This window comes from Phaethon aethereus (assembly GCF_964289735.1).
Source record: "Phaethon aethereus genome assembly, chromosome: 1".
NCBI lineage: Eukaryota > Metazoa > Chordata > Aves > Phaethontiformes > Phaethontidae > Phaethon > Phaethon aethereus.
In genome coordinates, this window is record NC_138575.1 from 190,061,102 (window position 1) to 190,075,846 (window position 14,745).

The window sequence follows — 14,745 nt, forward strand, 5'->3', positions numbered from 1 at the left end:
AGGTGGGAAAGTAATAATACAAAATGCTCTTTCTTTTAATCAGTATCATTTTCCATAACGATCAAGTTGGCCTATAATTTGAGGGGCAAACAGGTGACAGTTGCATTTTGAACGTGCATCTTGTTCTTCAGAACCATTCAAGACAGTCATTGATCACAAAACAAGGAAGCGTAGTGTTGCATATACGCAGAGATTTCATGTAATTATTTCAAGGAACTATGTGTGGGCAAAGTGATACAGTAGACAGAACTTGGATTGGTGGGAGGGAGTACTGTGGAGAGTTTGTGCAATGCTACGTTTGCAATACGACTTTTTAATGTAGGCAGATTTACTGACTGGCGAAGTCTGCATACAGTAGTCTCTGCTCGGTGGCGGGTTTTTTTAGTATAACATTACCTAGTGTGCAGTATGTCCTGTGTCGGAAGATTCTTGTTATAGCTTGTTACACAATTCAGCAGATTGTAGGGAGAGGGTTCTACTTAGTAAGTTATACTTAAGAAGTGTTTCCTACCATGTTAGATACAAAGTTTTGTACAGATCAGAATCGCTAAGGGATTCTCACATCAGGGACACTGCTGGGGCTTAATCATCTGACAAAACTTGTCTGTTGAGATTAGATTTTGGTTGAAAAGTTACCCATTCTGTTGATGGTGAACGATGCTGTTCAGAGCAACATCTGGAAAATATCCATTTATGATTGTAATCCAAGATCAAATTTTGCTGTCTTCCTGAGGACAGAGAAATTTTCTAACAGTTTTTGCTGGAGGCAGTGCCTAAGGATTTTGCTTCGTTTAGAAATTAATAAATCAAAGTGTTTGTTTTTAAACTAAAATCTGTCTTTTTTTAAAAATCATAGTGTTCTTAAGACCACAAAGAAATTTGGAGTCAATAGATCCACAATTTACAATTCGAAGGAAAATGGAGCAGATGAGAGAAGAGAGAGAGCTTGTGGAACAGCTACGTGAGGTATGTGTTGGTAGAATTAATTTGTGCTAATGGAATGTTTTTTTTTTTTTATTTAAAAAACAAAAAATTCTTTGGGAAAATTGTCTTAAGTAGGAGAATATTAAAAAGGTTAAATGAGGAAGTATTACTTCTGCAAATCACATTGATGAGACCATTCCTGAAGTGCTTTATCACAGTCAGATGTCTGTACTTCAGGAAGGGTTTTGTAAAAATGGGAAATAATAATGGGAGCTACCTGAATGAAATACAGTTAAACAGCATGTCTTTCACTGGTGGAATTAAGAATTTATTTCATCAGAAAGGATAAAGTGATCGCTTAAGAGGTGGAAAGGTCTAGAAACTATTTCCCTAACACCTGGAGAAGTTTTCAGTCTAGCAAGTAAAAGGCGTAATGAAATCTATTAGTTAAAGCTGGTTAGAAACTTCTTTTTTAAAGCACATAACTAATGCTTGAAACAACTTTCTTAGAAATAAAATTAGTATTTCATCACTTGAAGATCTGAATATACAAGATGGTTAGCTGATGTATTATCTTGAATATAGAAGCTAGAGCCTGATGCAGAAATTGCTGCATGTGGTTGCATAGGATCTGTGTTACACAGCTAATACCTAGGTAGTGCTGTTTGTGTGACACCTATCTGTGTCCAAAAAGAAAAAAAAAAAAAAGAAAAAAAGAAAAAAAGATGACAGTCTTTGCCACAAGAAATGTTGTGAGCCTGAACCTCAAGGTTTCCAGTTATGTCATGTTACCAACAGAAGAGATGGTATCGTTGCACTCCTAAGCACAGTGCAAATCCTGAAAGCGCGGTAGGTATCACAACTTAATTACAAGATTATTTGTTCTTATGTCATTAGCTTCATGGAATGACTAATTAAAAAATTATTCATTTATTTTACATAGCATATCTTGTATTATTTAATTTTAAAGCAAGACGGTTCACTTTTTTCTCCTTACCAAATAGTGTTTAAATGGCAGGTTGTTTAACAGAACTACAAGGACTTCTAGATCTCCATTCTCTTACCTCAGGCCCTCACCTGCTTTAAGTTTGGATTAATCTTACTTTGTCTTGGTGAATTTTTGAACAGAACAGATCTTGCTGAAGAGTCAGCATAGCTGATTGAATGTAATACATTACCAATTCTAAATTTGGATGGTGCTAAAAGGACAGGATGCAGGAATTAGATGAGACAGACTTACTGGTAATAGAGAAGAAAATGGAAGTAATAATGCAGTAATAAACTGCAGCAGGATGTAGTTCTGAGCATAGTCTAGTCAGCAGCGTCAATGCAACTTTTTACGTTTCTTTTAAGAGTTACCACATGTAGCAAGTCCCCAAGTAATTGTTCCTAAAAATAATGTACTGAAGGCTCCTGCCTTGTGCTTTAGTTCAGCTAATCCTCACAGTGAAAAGAGAACAAGGTTATTCACCAGATCAGGCATGATAATGGTGACTTAATAAGGATCTCTTTACACTGTATTAGTGTTAGGTATTACCAGTAATATTGGTTTAATGTGTTATTGGCCTTCAGCTCCATGCAGTATCCTTTGCCCCCAACCTGAAGCATTGTGTCCTGAAATTAAAGTTCTGTTGTCCCTTGTGAGGAGTTTGATTACAGGTCAAGGTGTGGTGACAGAAGCTAGAAGATTGGCCCTATTTGGAAGCACATAGTGAGATTTTTCAAATTAATGAAATTTACTCTGGTATACTGGGTCCCTTAGTAAGTACTGTACAAGAAAATAGCCCAGAACATGTAAATCAAGTTCATATTTATTGAATAAACGTATCTGTTAGTATATTTTGCTCTTGAATCATTTCATGGTACATTAGAATTTAGTGAGACTCCACAGAACCTGCAGCGTTAACCAAGCTGGGCCCTAAACAAGAAGGAACAACTATTACAGTACTCGGGTTCCTTATTTAGAAACCTAAATGAACAGTTACCTTGAGCTCAACCGCTTCACCCGAGCCATATATTGTAAGAACACTGGTGTTTCTTACAAACATTCCCCCCTTTTCTTTAGAATAGTGTGTTTTTACAGAAGTTGTTACATTTCATAAGACTCTTTCTTCAGAGACATACTTGATTTTCCTCCATTTGAGCCATTTGATTTTGTATACATCCACGGTCACTTAAGAGAGTTGTCATTTCAAGAGTGATTTGCCACTTATTCTTGAGCAGTGGTCTAGCAAGAAATACTGGTTGATTTTTGTCACTCAAAGGGTAAACTTTCAAAAGTTTTGACATGCTAAGTGGAACAAATTGTGTGCTGCTGTGGATGATTTTGATGATGGATGATTTTGAACAAGAGAACAGTTCTTCAGTGGAGACAAAATTGAAAAAGAATTGATCCACTTCTTGAAGTCTTCAATTTTAATTAAATCTAATCTGAAACCGTGAACTGGCACTGAAATAGTGTTGTAAAAAATAAAAAAAGCACCCTGATCTATACTGAGAAGTCTCCCAACAGGCAAATCAATTTTTTAAGAGAAGCAATTTTTAATTCATTAACTTATATAAACCTGTTTGTAACAGATTTGGAAAAAAAGTCTCAAAACACACTCTTTCATGTATAACTTTTTTGTACGTATCTCCTATACCAAAAATGTTTTCTAATGTATGAATTAATCCAAGGTGAAAGCAAAACATATTAGTAGACATGATGGACTCCCTCATTTAGCACTTGTGAGACTGTACGTGTGGGTACTTGAGTAGTGTGCGTAGTAAAAGAAAAATGGGGAAAATATAAGGAAACCCCAGAGTGAGTTCAGTGGAGGTTAATTCATGGTAAGGACACCCAAAAAAAGGATGTATGAGGAAGAAGTGAAGAGCTGGATTTCTTTTGCTTGGAGAAGAGAGTTCTGAGAATATCATATGATTGTCCTCAGCTGCCTGAAGGGTATAATAGAGAACATAAAGCAGGCTTTTCAGAAATACATAGTTGAAGAGTGAGGGGCAGTGGCACAAATTGCAGAGAAAGAAATTTCGAGTAGCTATAAGGAGAAGATTCTTTGCAGTAAGGGTGGTGAAACACTGAACAAGGTTGCCTGGAGATGTTGTGCAATCTCCTCCCTGCACATATCCAAAATATAACTAACCAAGCCTCGGATCTCATTTCAAATTTGTTAGACCAGATGACCTTCAGAAATCCCTTCCAACCTACTCTCCTTTGATTCTAAAGAGAATAATCTATTTTCATCTAAAACACCCAACATAGATCGAGGTAATGCAATAATAGAGAATAATGACATTAAGGAGGTTCAACTAGGAATAAGAAATACCTATTTTAAGGTAATAGAAGTAATTATATCTGAGAGTTAATCTAAGAGTTAGTTAGCGAAAGATTGGATTGCCTTTTACTGTCTGCTTGTACAGTGATGAATACAATGTAGTTCTGATTCAAAGTGCTGATGATAAAGAAAATTTGAGATGCATAAGTAGAACCGTTGAGGGAATGGTGAAAGGAGGGAGCCACATGTAGTGCAATCATATGGCTAATGGCATGCATATGTGTTTTTATATGTATATATAAACATAAATGCATATTATGACAGCAGCATGTGAAGTGTTGAGTTCTTTAAAAGAAGTTTACATAATTCCATGATCAACATAGGGTAAATTTTTAGTTTTTAAAGGATTGGTTATATAAAGGTAGGGTGTTTATTGGTAAACCAAAACTCCACAACTGGCTATGTGTCTACAGCATGGGAGAAGATGAGGACATATATTCCCTTTTTTTCCCCTTCCTCCATTTCTGTATTAAAGCGTGTATGTGTTCTTCATTTGTAGAACATTGAAACAAGACTAAAGATTTGTTTGCCTGAGGACTTGGGGTCTGCTCTGATGGATGGTGTAGTTCTCTGCCATTTAGTAAATCACGTTCGTCCTCGGTCTGTAGGAAGTATTCATGTACCTTCACCAGCAGTAGTAAGTTGAATGTTTCTTGTCATATTGGAATGGGGGCCAGGGGGGAATGTTTAAAAAATCACTGTTTTATTGCCAATTAATGTTTGGTTACATAAAACAGGTTGCTGTTCAATGAATGCTCTTTGCTGTTAGAGGCAACTTCTACATTATTACAAATTCAAATGTTCATTAATTTTTATATATATAGTGTGTGTATATATACGCATCTATAAGTGAATAAAATTATCATGCCTCTCTCTGATCTAGCAACAGTTCAGATTTTTTTCATAATGCTTTTTTGTTCAGTAGACTACAAAATTCTATAATTACAAGATTTTATTATAGGAGACCCTTTTTAAAAGAAAATTAACCCCTTATTTGCTGATTGAAGAAATACGAGGTTAACTTTAGAAATGTCTGGCTTAGCAGATGTCATGTAACTAACATACTTACAGCACTTATTAGCATATTCTTCCTGTTGGCTTAAATGTAGAAACTATTCCTTTTACCTGCAGACAGAATGGAATAGAAACATGTGCTGTAGTGGTTTAATATTGGCTTGCTAAACCTAAGGACCTGAAGATTTCAGGACGTAAAATCTATGTGATCTGTGCGTGTGCACATTTCTTAAAACTTAATTTTCTTGGTATTTTCTCTGTTTATTGATCTCTTTTTCTTGGTCAGACCTTTGTTCCAGATTTCTGATACCAATCTGGTTCTGAAGAGGTTTTGTATGGTTTTAGACTATCTGCTGCCCCCCCCCCCCTTTTTTTTTTTAATGTACATACTGGTAAATATTTGCCGTGTACAGCCTGATACTCACTTCTGAAAGTAGCATGTGGATTTCAGAGCCAATTTATAAGAACTTCCAAGAAGACAGATGTTAGGAAAAAGACATTTTCTGAGATGATCTAGTGGAATTTCTTTTACTGTTGCTTGTTTTTAAATTTCTTCTCTCTTTAGTAAAAATATAATATTGCCAAAATATGCTAACTTGAACTTCTGGGGCAAAAACTTAAGTTTTGTTGCTGGGTTTTGTTTGTTTGTTTGTTTTAAAGATACAAATCTTGTGGTGTTTTCTATAACAAAAAGCAAATAATTTAAAACCATTTTCATTTGTTTCAACTTTATATTGATGATGATCTCATGCTTGAAACAGCCATCAAATTACTTTAGCCTAGAAAATTAGTTATTTAAAGTCCCTGCTACTATAGTGAATTCTTGATTTACGTGGATATTCACAAATTACCATTGTTTTACATCTTGCGTTGAAAAAGTAAAATAGTGAGTTGTTGGGTTTGGTTTTGTTCCTAACATGATATTTCTTTAACTATTTGGTAAATAGTCCTGAGACAAATTACAGAAGTATTTGAAATTCTACAGAAATAGGAAATTTCTTCTTCAGAGACATTAAAATTGTATATAGTTACTGTACATTTGTGAGTACATAAAATATTCAAAAAGTAAGAGCCTGTTAATTACAGATAAGTCTATTCCCCATGATGTATGTTGAAATCCTTAATCCATTTATTTGCTGTCCGGAAAATCAATGTCATCTATCACGCGTCATTGTAAGAGGCAGGTTTTAGAACCTCATAAGCTGGCTGTGAACAAGTAGAGATCTAAATGTGTTGGTGACTTTAATAACTAAGTAAAAACACATGGCTTGCACAACTCACTCAGATTGTATTTATAGGCATGATGTTTTTAGAGTGGTTTAAAAAAAAGTTGAGCAGAAATGTATACATTGTTTTCAGGAGAAATATGGAAATGGTGCATCAGTACAAGAATAATGCAATAGATTAATTTATTGACTGAATGAACGTTACTGCTTTCTTTTGCCATAAACTCTTTTTTCTTGTTTTTACAGCCTAAGCTTAGCATGGCCAAATGCAGGAGAAACGTGGAAAACTTTCTGGATGCATGTAGAAAACTGGGAATACCAGAGGTAATTTAGTTAAATTTGTCATTTCTAGATGATCAAAAATGCAAAACACATGAATTACTTCAAAGCTGAAGGGTAGCTTTATGAACTACAGGTTTTCAGTCATAAAAACATGTAATTAAAAAAAATTATTTAAATAATGTGATTTAATACTACTTTGGTGCATTTAAGTGGCTCCTGTCGTAGCACTTAAGAATTGCAACTTTTGTCTTAAATTGGTAATTGAGTATTATCCCCAGTACCTCCTTATCTTTGCCTTGGGAAAGAAATATAAATATGGTAATTAGGTAATATGTAACATGTAATTAATCAAAAGTTTGCTGGGTTTTTTTGCTATAGAACATAGCTGCATTTTTACCTAGTGCTTTCAGAATATGGACTTCATTCTTTGTAATTATTTTCCTTTTTTTACAATATTAAGTACTCTGTAGTATGTATTGTAAAAATGACTAACAACACACTCATCTCTTGTACACACACTTCTGCAGTGATGTGAAGAAAACCATTGTGTGTTAAGCATGGAACATACGTATGAGTAAGGGTGTTCTATAATGTAGATATAAGTGTTTCAGAAGTTGGAAATAGGGAAATGGCAGTGCTTGGTGTCTTCTGTTTTTCATTTAAGAATGGCAGCATTGATCATGTAATTGCTTCTCATATTAATAAGGAAAAGTATCTTTATAACTAATGTAGTGAATTCTGGAGTTCCGTTGGGAATATTTTGAAGACTCCCTTATGGTCTATAAGTACCTGTTAAGAGAAAGGGAAAGGATTCCAGTTTAAATTCTTTATATCTCATCTATATTTTAGTACTTGATTTGGAGGACAGCAAAAGTAACAGTTCATTTTTGCTATTTGTAGGAATTTTGAAGACTTTTATCTTACAACTCCAATCAGTGGTTCATCATAAATGTGTATTATGGGCTGGGTCTCTAAGTTGTAATCGTTGATTTAGTTTTTGTAATTATATAATTTATTATGTTAGAATGATTTCATAGTAGAATTAAAATTTCTCTTTGGAGAAGATCAAAACTTCAGTGCTGTGGGCTTGTAGATATGGAGTGTTTCTTAAGCAGCCCCAAAATTCATTGTATCCTGATGCATCATAAATTATTCACTGAATTAGAATACAAGTAAGGTTTTTCTGGATATAGCCTGTTGGGAAAGAAAAGGCCAGGAGCTGTTTTCATTGTTGTCAAGAGATCATTCAGAAATAGAAATAAAAGAGAAAAATTTGCAAAGATCCTTGCAGTGCCATGTTACAGATGCTGAGCCTTTACTCTTGAGTTTTTTATTTTGGATTTCTACAAGTAAGCTTTCTGGAAAAATACCTTTTTGTTTCCTATGAATAAACATTTTTATGTATTTATTACCTCTCCTCTTTAATGCTTCCATTAAAATTAGTGTGTAATTTTTTAGGAATTTTTTTTATTTTTATAAGTTGTATTTGTTGCAGAGTTGCACAGAGCATTAAGCACAAGGCCAGATCTTACCAATCTGATTTATAAGCTACCCATCCTTATGAATTTAAATAAGCATTAACTTCTTTTGAGAGGAAAACCTAATTTGCTTAAATGTTAAAGGAATGGCTTGCAATTGTAGATTTATGATGGGTTTTAAGTACTCTGATGATATTCTTTTTTATTAGCTGTCAGTAATTTGTAAATGTATATGCGATGTACTGTGAAAATCCATTGTGTTGCGGAATTAGGTGGTAGATGACAGAACTTTGCCGCATGTTGGAGGGATGTGTATTAGGAATACAAAGTTGTATGATAGCAAGTATGAAGTTTTTAAAGAACTACAGATGGTGTTTAATGCTGCTTTGGGTTGATGAGTTGCACATTGCCCAACTACCTCTGCACAAACCAGTAAGAGGAATGCAGTGAATTATTTCTTTTTTTTTTTTTAAAAAAAAAAAACCCAAGTATCTTATGGGAATGTGATACCCATAAGTATTAGGCTTTTCTGTGATACTTATGTCCATGTTTAGTTCCTGAGACTTAACTTGAGATTCTGCTGCATGGATGTTTTTTAAGGATTTAAAATTGTCATCGTTCCTCTCGGTTTGTTTTAGTTATTTATGGAATGGAATAGACTACATGCTATTTCTTGAGCTCCACAGGTTTAGAATAATATCCTGTCAAACCATGTAAAATGAAAACAAGAAAATAGCTAAGTAATTACTGTGTTGTGCGGATGTGCAGGGTGTCTTACTTCTGTGGCTTTCACCATTCAATTCTTGGGTCAAAATTGCTTTCCCCAGAATGCTACTGGGAAACTTCACCCAAATGTAGAAAAATGCAGTTGATATCCATATCCAAATGTGTCATAATAAGCATCAGGAGTTGGTGTCTTGACCAAAGAATTGCAAATACAAAATTCAGGAACATGAGCATCTCTTTATAATGATCTGGTATGTAGATGATTCTGGAATTGTGTGTCAACTGGCGTCCCAAAGCCATTATCTGCCAGATGAGAATTTCAGTACAATGGGTGCCATCTTGAAATCACTTTCTGTTAACGGCCATAAGATGCTCCTGATCATATGCAGAAGGAATGCGTTGGATCATAGGCAAAAGGGATGTTTTAAGCTTATGGTTCTGAACCTTAAATAAGAAACTAAATAGCAAGGCTCTTACTGCACCGGGAGGCTATGAAACGTGTGACTGTCGGACAAGCAACTTGTGTCAAGCTTTGCCACTAACTTTTCCTGTAGAGCCTTTTTTTATTGCAGGATGTCAGATATCTTTGTAAGTGATAATTTTTTGAGACAAAACAAAATTTTTGTTTGTGAGAAAGGGATGGTGGCAGCTAAGCATCTGAAAGCCTGAAGATTCAGAAAACATCTTTGCTGTGCCCCTCAGGAAGTGTATGACAGGAAAGGTATAATCTTTGTAACTTAAAAAAGTACAAAAGAAGCCTTTATTTTACACGGTTAACTAAAAATTGTCAAATTGCCTAATTTCCCCTGTAATAGCTATAGAATGAAAAACACTCCTAATTTTTGGCTGATACAGACTGAATAAACAAGAGGCAGTAGATATGTGGTAAGTAGGGGTGCCTGTCCTGCATTTTTGAGAATGACATGCAGTACTTCAATGGTACCATTCACTGGAATAGATTGTTAATGTCATATGAAGCCACTAGTGACACCACCTACAATGCTTGTCCACTTATATGGCACCCACCCTTTCACACTTTCTGGGTTTAAAAAATAAAGCTTTTTTTTTTGCTTTATTTCTCTTTGTGTTTAAGTGTGGCCTCCAACGTGTCAAACGTACCGGTTCTAATGCAGTTTTACTCTTCTTAGTGACATCGCAACCCAGAGGTATTAAATCAGGAAAGTCTGATTTATTATCACATGAGCATGTACGTAAAGTTATGGAAGTATTTTGGTTTCAACTGCTCTTTCATAAAACCAGTAACAATATATGTAAATAAAGACAAAAACATTCATATAAATTTTTTCAACTTGTCAGCACATTAGAATCAGTATTCTTACCAGTAGCAAAGAAGTAGACTTTCCCATTTTAATCTGCAAATCAATGACTTAATATTTAACTTTCATTCTTGGTAGTTGTTAATTCTTGGTAATGCATATTATAGAGCTTTTTTGTCTTACGCACTTTCAGTAACATTAACAAATATTCCTGTCAAAAGGAAAAAAATGTGATTTGTGCTGAGCTGAATGATACTTCATCATAAGTGAGATTTAGACCAAAACAAAGCTGTAAATGTAATGTGTTATTTGAAAGGCAAAAGTTGCAAGTTTTGGTCTGCGTTGCTTCAGTTCACAATTATGAACAAATATGGCATACCAGAAGTAGGACCTTCTAAGCATTTTGTCAGAAAAGAAATTCAGCAGTGTTTTCAATGTTTGTGAGCCAAAATGCAGATGTTATCTTTTTACAAAACCATGAATTAGGTTTTATGATCTGCAACTCTAATGTAATATCTTGACAGTTTAGACACTTCTTGGCCCTTTATAGGGCCTCTTCAGGTCAGTGAAATTAGGTATGGTTATTTTTTTAAAAAGGAAAGAAAGACTTTCCCCGCATTCACAGATACACCTTGTCAATCTTCATATAGCTTGAAAAAAGGTAGACTTAAGTTATCATGATGAATACTAGAACGGTAATTTCTGTTGATAAAAAGTAGTGATAAAGTGAAGTCTTTCACAGCCAATTGTTACAGCAGCTTTATTGAGCTGCTGTGTTCCAGCATGTCAGTAGTAGTAACAAGGTTTAGTGGGACAAGTTATTTCTCAGGTGGGACTGAGAGACTTCTGCCATGTCTCTCAGATTTTCAGTCAGCTACTTGGTGTACACATACTGAACAGAAAGGAGTGATAGTAAGAAGTGGCTTTTTTGATCATAAATAATCATGTGAATATTCAGATTACAAAAGGCTTAGCCGTTCCCCTTCCTGTGACTTTCAAGTCCTGCAAACAGGAGCTATTACTGCATCTTGCCTCCTCCTCTGAAAACTAATTCCACTATGTTGTATCGGCCACAATTATTCTAAAAATCAGCAAGATTTGTGTTAGTGTAGGAATTACTAATTAAGTAAAACAAACAGGAAAAAAACAGGTGGCTTGTGTGTGCTAAACCTGGCAGAACAAAGTAAAAGAAGCAACCAAGCAGAGAGTGTAAAGTGCTTTATCTTCCATCCTCCTATTAGTGTTTCAACTGGTAATCATGTTTCTCAGTTCTAATGCGAGGTATATTTTCATTGCCACTTACACTTGTTGTCTGATCAATTCATGTAATGAGTTACTTCTCCATAGTTTCATCATGAGACATCCATGAAGTTGCAGTAAGTTTTATCAGGTATGATTCCTTTCTCCGCCCTTTCTTTCTGTGCTCAGCAATGTACACTATTTGGCCCACGCCACAGAGTTAAGTGGTTAAGTATGCTGTCAGAGTATTGAAAGTGTAATTCTGCGGTTCCTTTCATTTGTGTCTTGAGCGTAGTGCATATTAAATTCATATTCATATGCATATAAATGCATATTCATTCTCTAATGCACTTCTGCAAACTTACGCTGACTTTTTTTACCAGAGTCAAAATTTGAGGAGGTTGCTGTCTTCACAGTCACTGCAGGAGCACGTAGAATGAGGGTGGTTTGTGCACATGAACGGCTGGTTATGCTTTTGTCATTCCGCTTCCATCTTACTGTGTGTATTCTGCGTGCATGATGTTGGCAGCTGTATGATTTAATCATGTAGCTTCATAGATATCACAAGTCAGTCCATAAATGTAATGATTAAGTGTATGTATCTTTTTAGTTCTTTATTACTAATAATTTCAGTCTCCTAAATGAGAAGGGCAGTGCTTGCGATGGGTGGTTGGTTCGTTGTCTTTGAGACTTTGGGTGGGGGTCATATACTTTTTCACTATTCCATGATGTCATGTTTTAGTTTGGTATTTTCATTTCACAGCTTCTTAAAAATTCTGATAGCTTGAGTGGAAATACGTTCACCATTACTGCAAATATTTTTTTTTTTCCCCTACAATCTAGAATTACATTACAGAAGTTTAAAATACATACAATATAAACATTTTACTTATAAAATGTGAATGTAATACCAAATTATCCATTGTCACAGAACACGCAAAAATAAGCAGCATTTCTCAAACTTCCCCAGGTTTCACTGAATTTCAATAAAGCGCAGCGTTGTGGCTCCTATAGGAAGTTTCTTCTGCATGTGTTGGCTGTTTTTGTACACTTTGACTTTTCCTGTATGCTGCTGAGTATGCTAATCTCTGGTTAGCAAGTTCTTCAGCCTCTGTAAAAATTCAACCTATTATCAGCTCTCATTCTCTAACTCTGAAATTGCTTCCTTCTCCCATCTGACTGCAGTAGGCACTGTTGGTGGGTTTTTTTGGACAAAAAAAAATTTTTTTAAGTCCTTGTTTTAAAGTTCTATCAATTTTTTTATATAAGTTCAAGTTCAGTGTATCTTAGATACTTATTTGCAGGATATATATGCAACAAGTGGGAGTTGAGTCTTGTATGCTATTTCAAAATTAATCCAGCATTTGCTGGGTTTCTTGGTGTCTTCGGTAAAAGTGCAATATATTACATAGCTGGTAGTGAGGAGCTGTTGGTTTGCGCTAAAATTAGTTTCTGTGGTAAGCAGTGTGTGGATGTAGATGTTCTTGAATGCAGTACTAGTCCTATCCCATTTTTAAACAAGATAAGCATGTTTTCATCTGTGAGTGTTCATCCTTTAGAAAAAGCCAAATACAATTGCATTGACATTTATTATCGCACTAAAATCTTGAGCTGAAAAAATCCTGAAAAGTGACTATAAAAATGGCATTGTTGTTGCTAGTCAGGGTGTTTTTCCCCTCTATGCATCTGCTGGCCTAAGTAACAAAATTAAAATTCTGCAGCTTTTAACTCCTGTTAAAGCTGGAACCAGGCAAGCAAAAAAGAAAAAAATTTTTTAAAAAGTGTCACTTTTTCCTTTGTGTATGAATGACAGTTCTGAATTCCAGTTTTACTAGTCACTTTTCAGAATAGAAGGGCCTTTTAAATATTCTTAAAGTTTAATTTATTTCCAACTAGAACTTGAAACTTTGCACTAACAGAAAAGAGACATCTGAACTTCCATGTCTACATTTATTGGGTGCACTGTCAGTTCATTAAGCAAGTGAAATGGAAAAGCTGCTAAATAAACACGGTGTTCCTTTGAAACAGGGGATCTCTTTCCTACTTTGTATAATTTTATTCCATAAATATTTACCAGTTTTGTTGATAGTAAGGCCTCATTTGCAATGTAAAGTGGTATATCTTAGTTTGTGTTTTGAAAGTACTAGTTTTTGCTTGGTTTGATTTTAATGTTAAATATTGTATATGCATATTGATATCATTACCTATGACACTTCATTTTGTATAGCTAGTCTAGAGTAAATTGCTGCATGAAGTCACTGATACTTTCCAGAAAAAGTATGGGAATCTAACCTGCTGATAACTTTTAAAATGCTACCGAAGGAATTTATTGTCAAATTCTTAAGTTTAGAAATTTTATTAAAATTAGATATAGTTAGTGCTATGTTGACTTTTTCGGTTTCAGTCTCAGGGTATCATTTAAGATGATACTTGAATACCAAGTTTTAGTTTATTATTTTAGAGAATTTTGCATACTTAATTTCTTTAGGTACTTTTTCTTTAGACTTCATATGGCTGCTGCTTGTGCTTTTAACGGCTTTCTAACCCACTGTTTGCTATTGTATAAGTTAGATTTTACAACTGGTTCCATTTAAGAATTTGAACAAGGCCCAGACGGACAAAGGTGTGCAGATATCATTGGAATAAGTGGATCACATGCACCTCCTCACCCTTGAGAATCTGGGCATAATTTGGAAGGATATGAAGGCCTGAGCTCTTCTGTCTTAATATTCTGATATTATATGATAGCTTCAGTAATTAGAGGAAATAAAAGAAAGCTGGGGTGTCTAGTGACTAAGGAAATACTAGGAAGAAGCTATTCCTACATGTTTATGCTAGAATATTGTGATAATTTATTTATCAATATCTTTCCATTTTTGTATTTTTAATTTTATGCACTGTTTTTTTCTGTTCTAATGGCTGCCCTTCGGGATAGGCTGACCTCTGCTCTCCGTATGACATCCTGCAGTCGGATATTCGTCACATTCGAAAGACTGTTGACACTCTGCTCGCCCTCGGGGAGAAAACCCCACAATCAACTTCTACCTTTCGCTCCTGGGATCTAATAGGCTTTTGTCTTTTCCACATACTTTTTATAGTCTTGATGTATATAACTTATCACTGGAATGTGCTAACAGCATAACCTGTTCGCATGTGCACACAAACTTTCTGCTTTGTCTCTGACAAATTACAGGTACTTAATTTCCTTCCTTTGTCTTACAAACTTCTCCCTTTCCCTCACTTCCCT

The 14,745-nt window shown here is 34.9% G+C and overlaps 1 protein-coding gene across 1 annotated transcript in view; it reads left to right on the forward strand.

The window, feature by feature from the left end:
• LRCH1 (leucine rich repeats and calponin homology domain containing 1) overlaps positions 1–14,745 on the forward strand; it is a gene marked incomplete at its 5' end in the record, with an annotated part of 126,933 nt that extends 112,188 nt beyond the window's left edge. The window contains 4 exons of the mRNA XM_082005656.1: positions 857–966; positions 4,756–4,893; positions 6,743–6,820; positions 14,434–14,745. Of these exons, the coding sequence (XP_081861782.1) occupies positions 857–966; positions 4,756–4,893; positions 6,743–6,820; positions 14,434–14,640 (533 nt within the window). The 3' untranslated portion in view covers positions 14,641–14,745. The remainder of the gene's footprint in view (positions 1–856; positions 967–4,755; positions 4,894–6,742; positions 6,821–14,433) is intronic.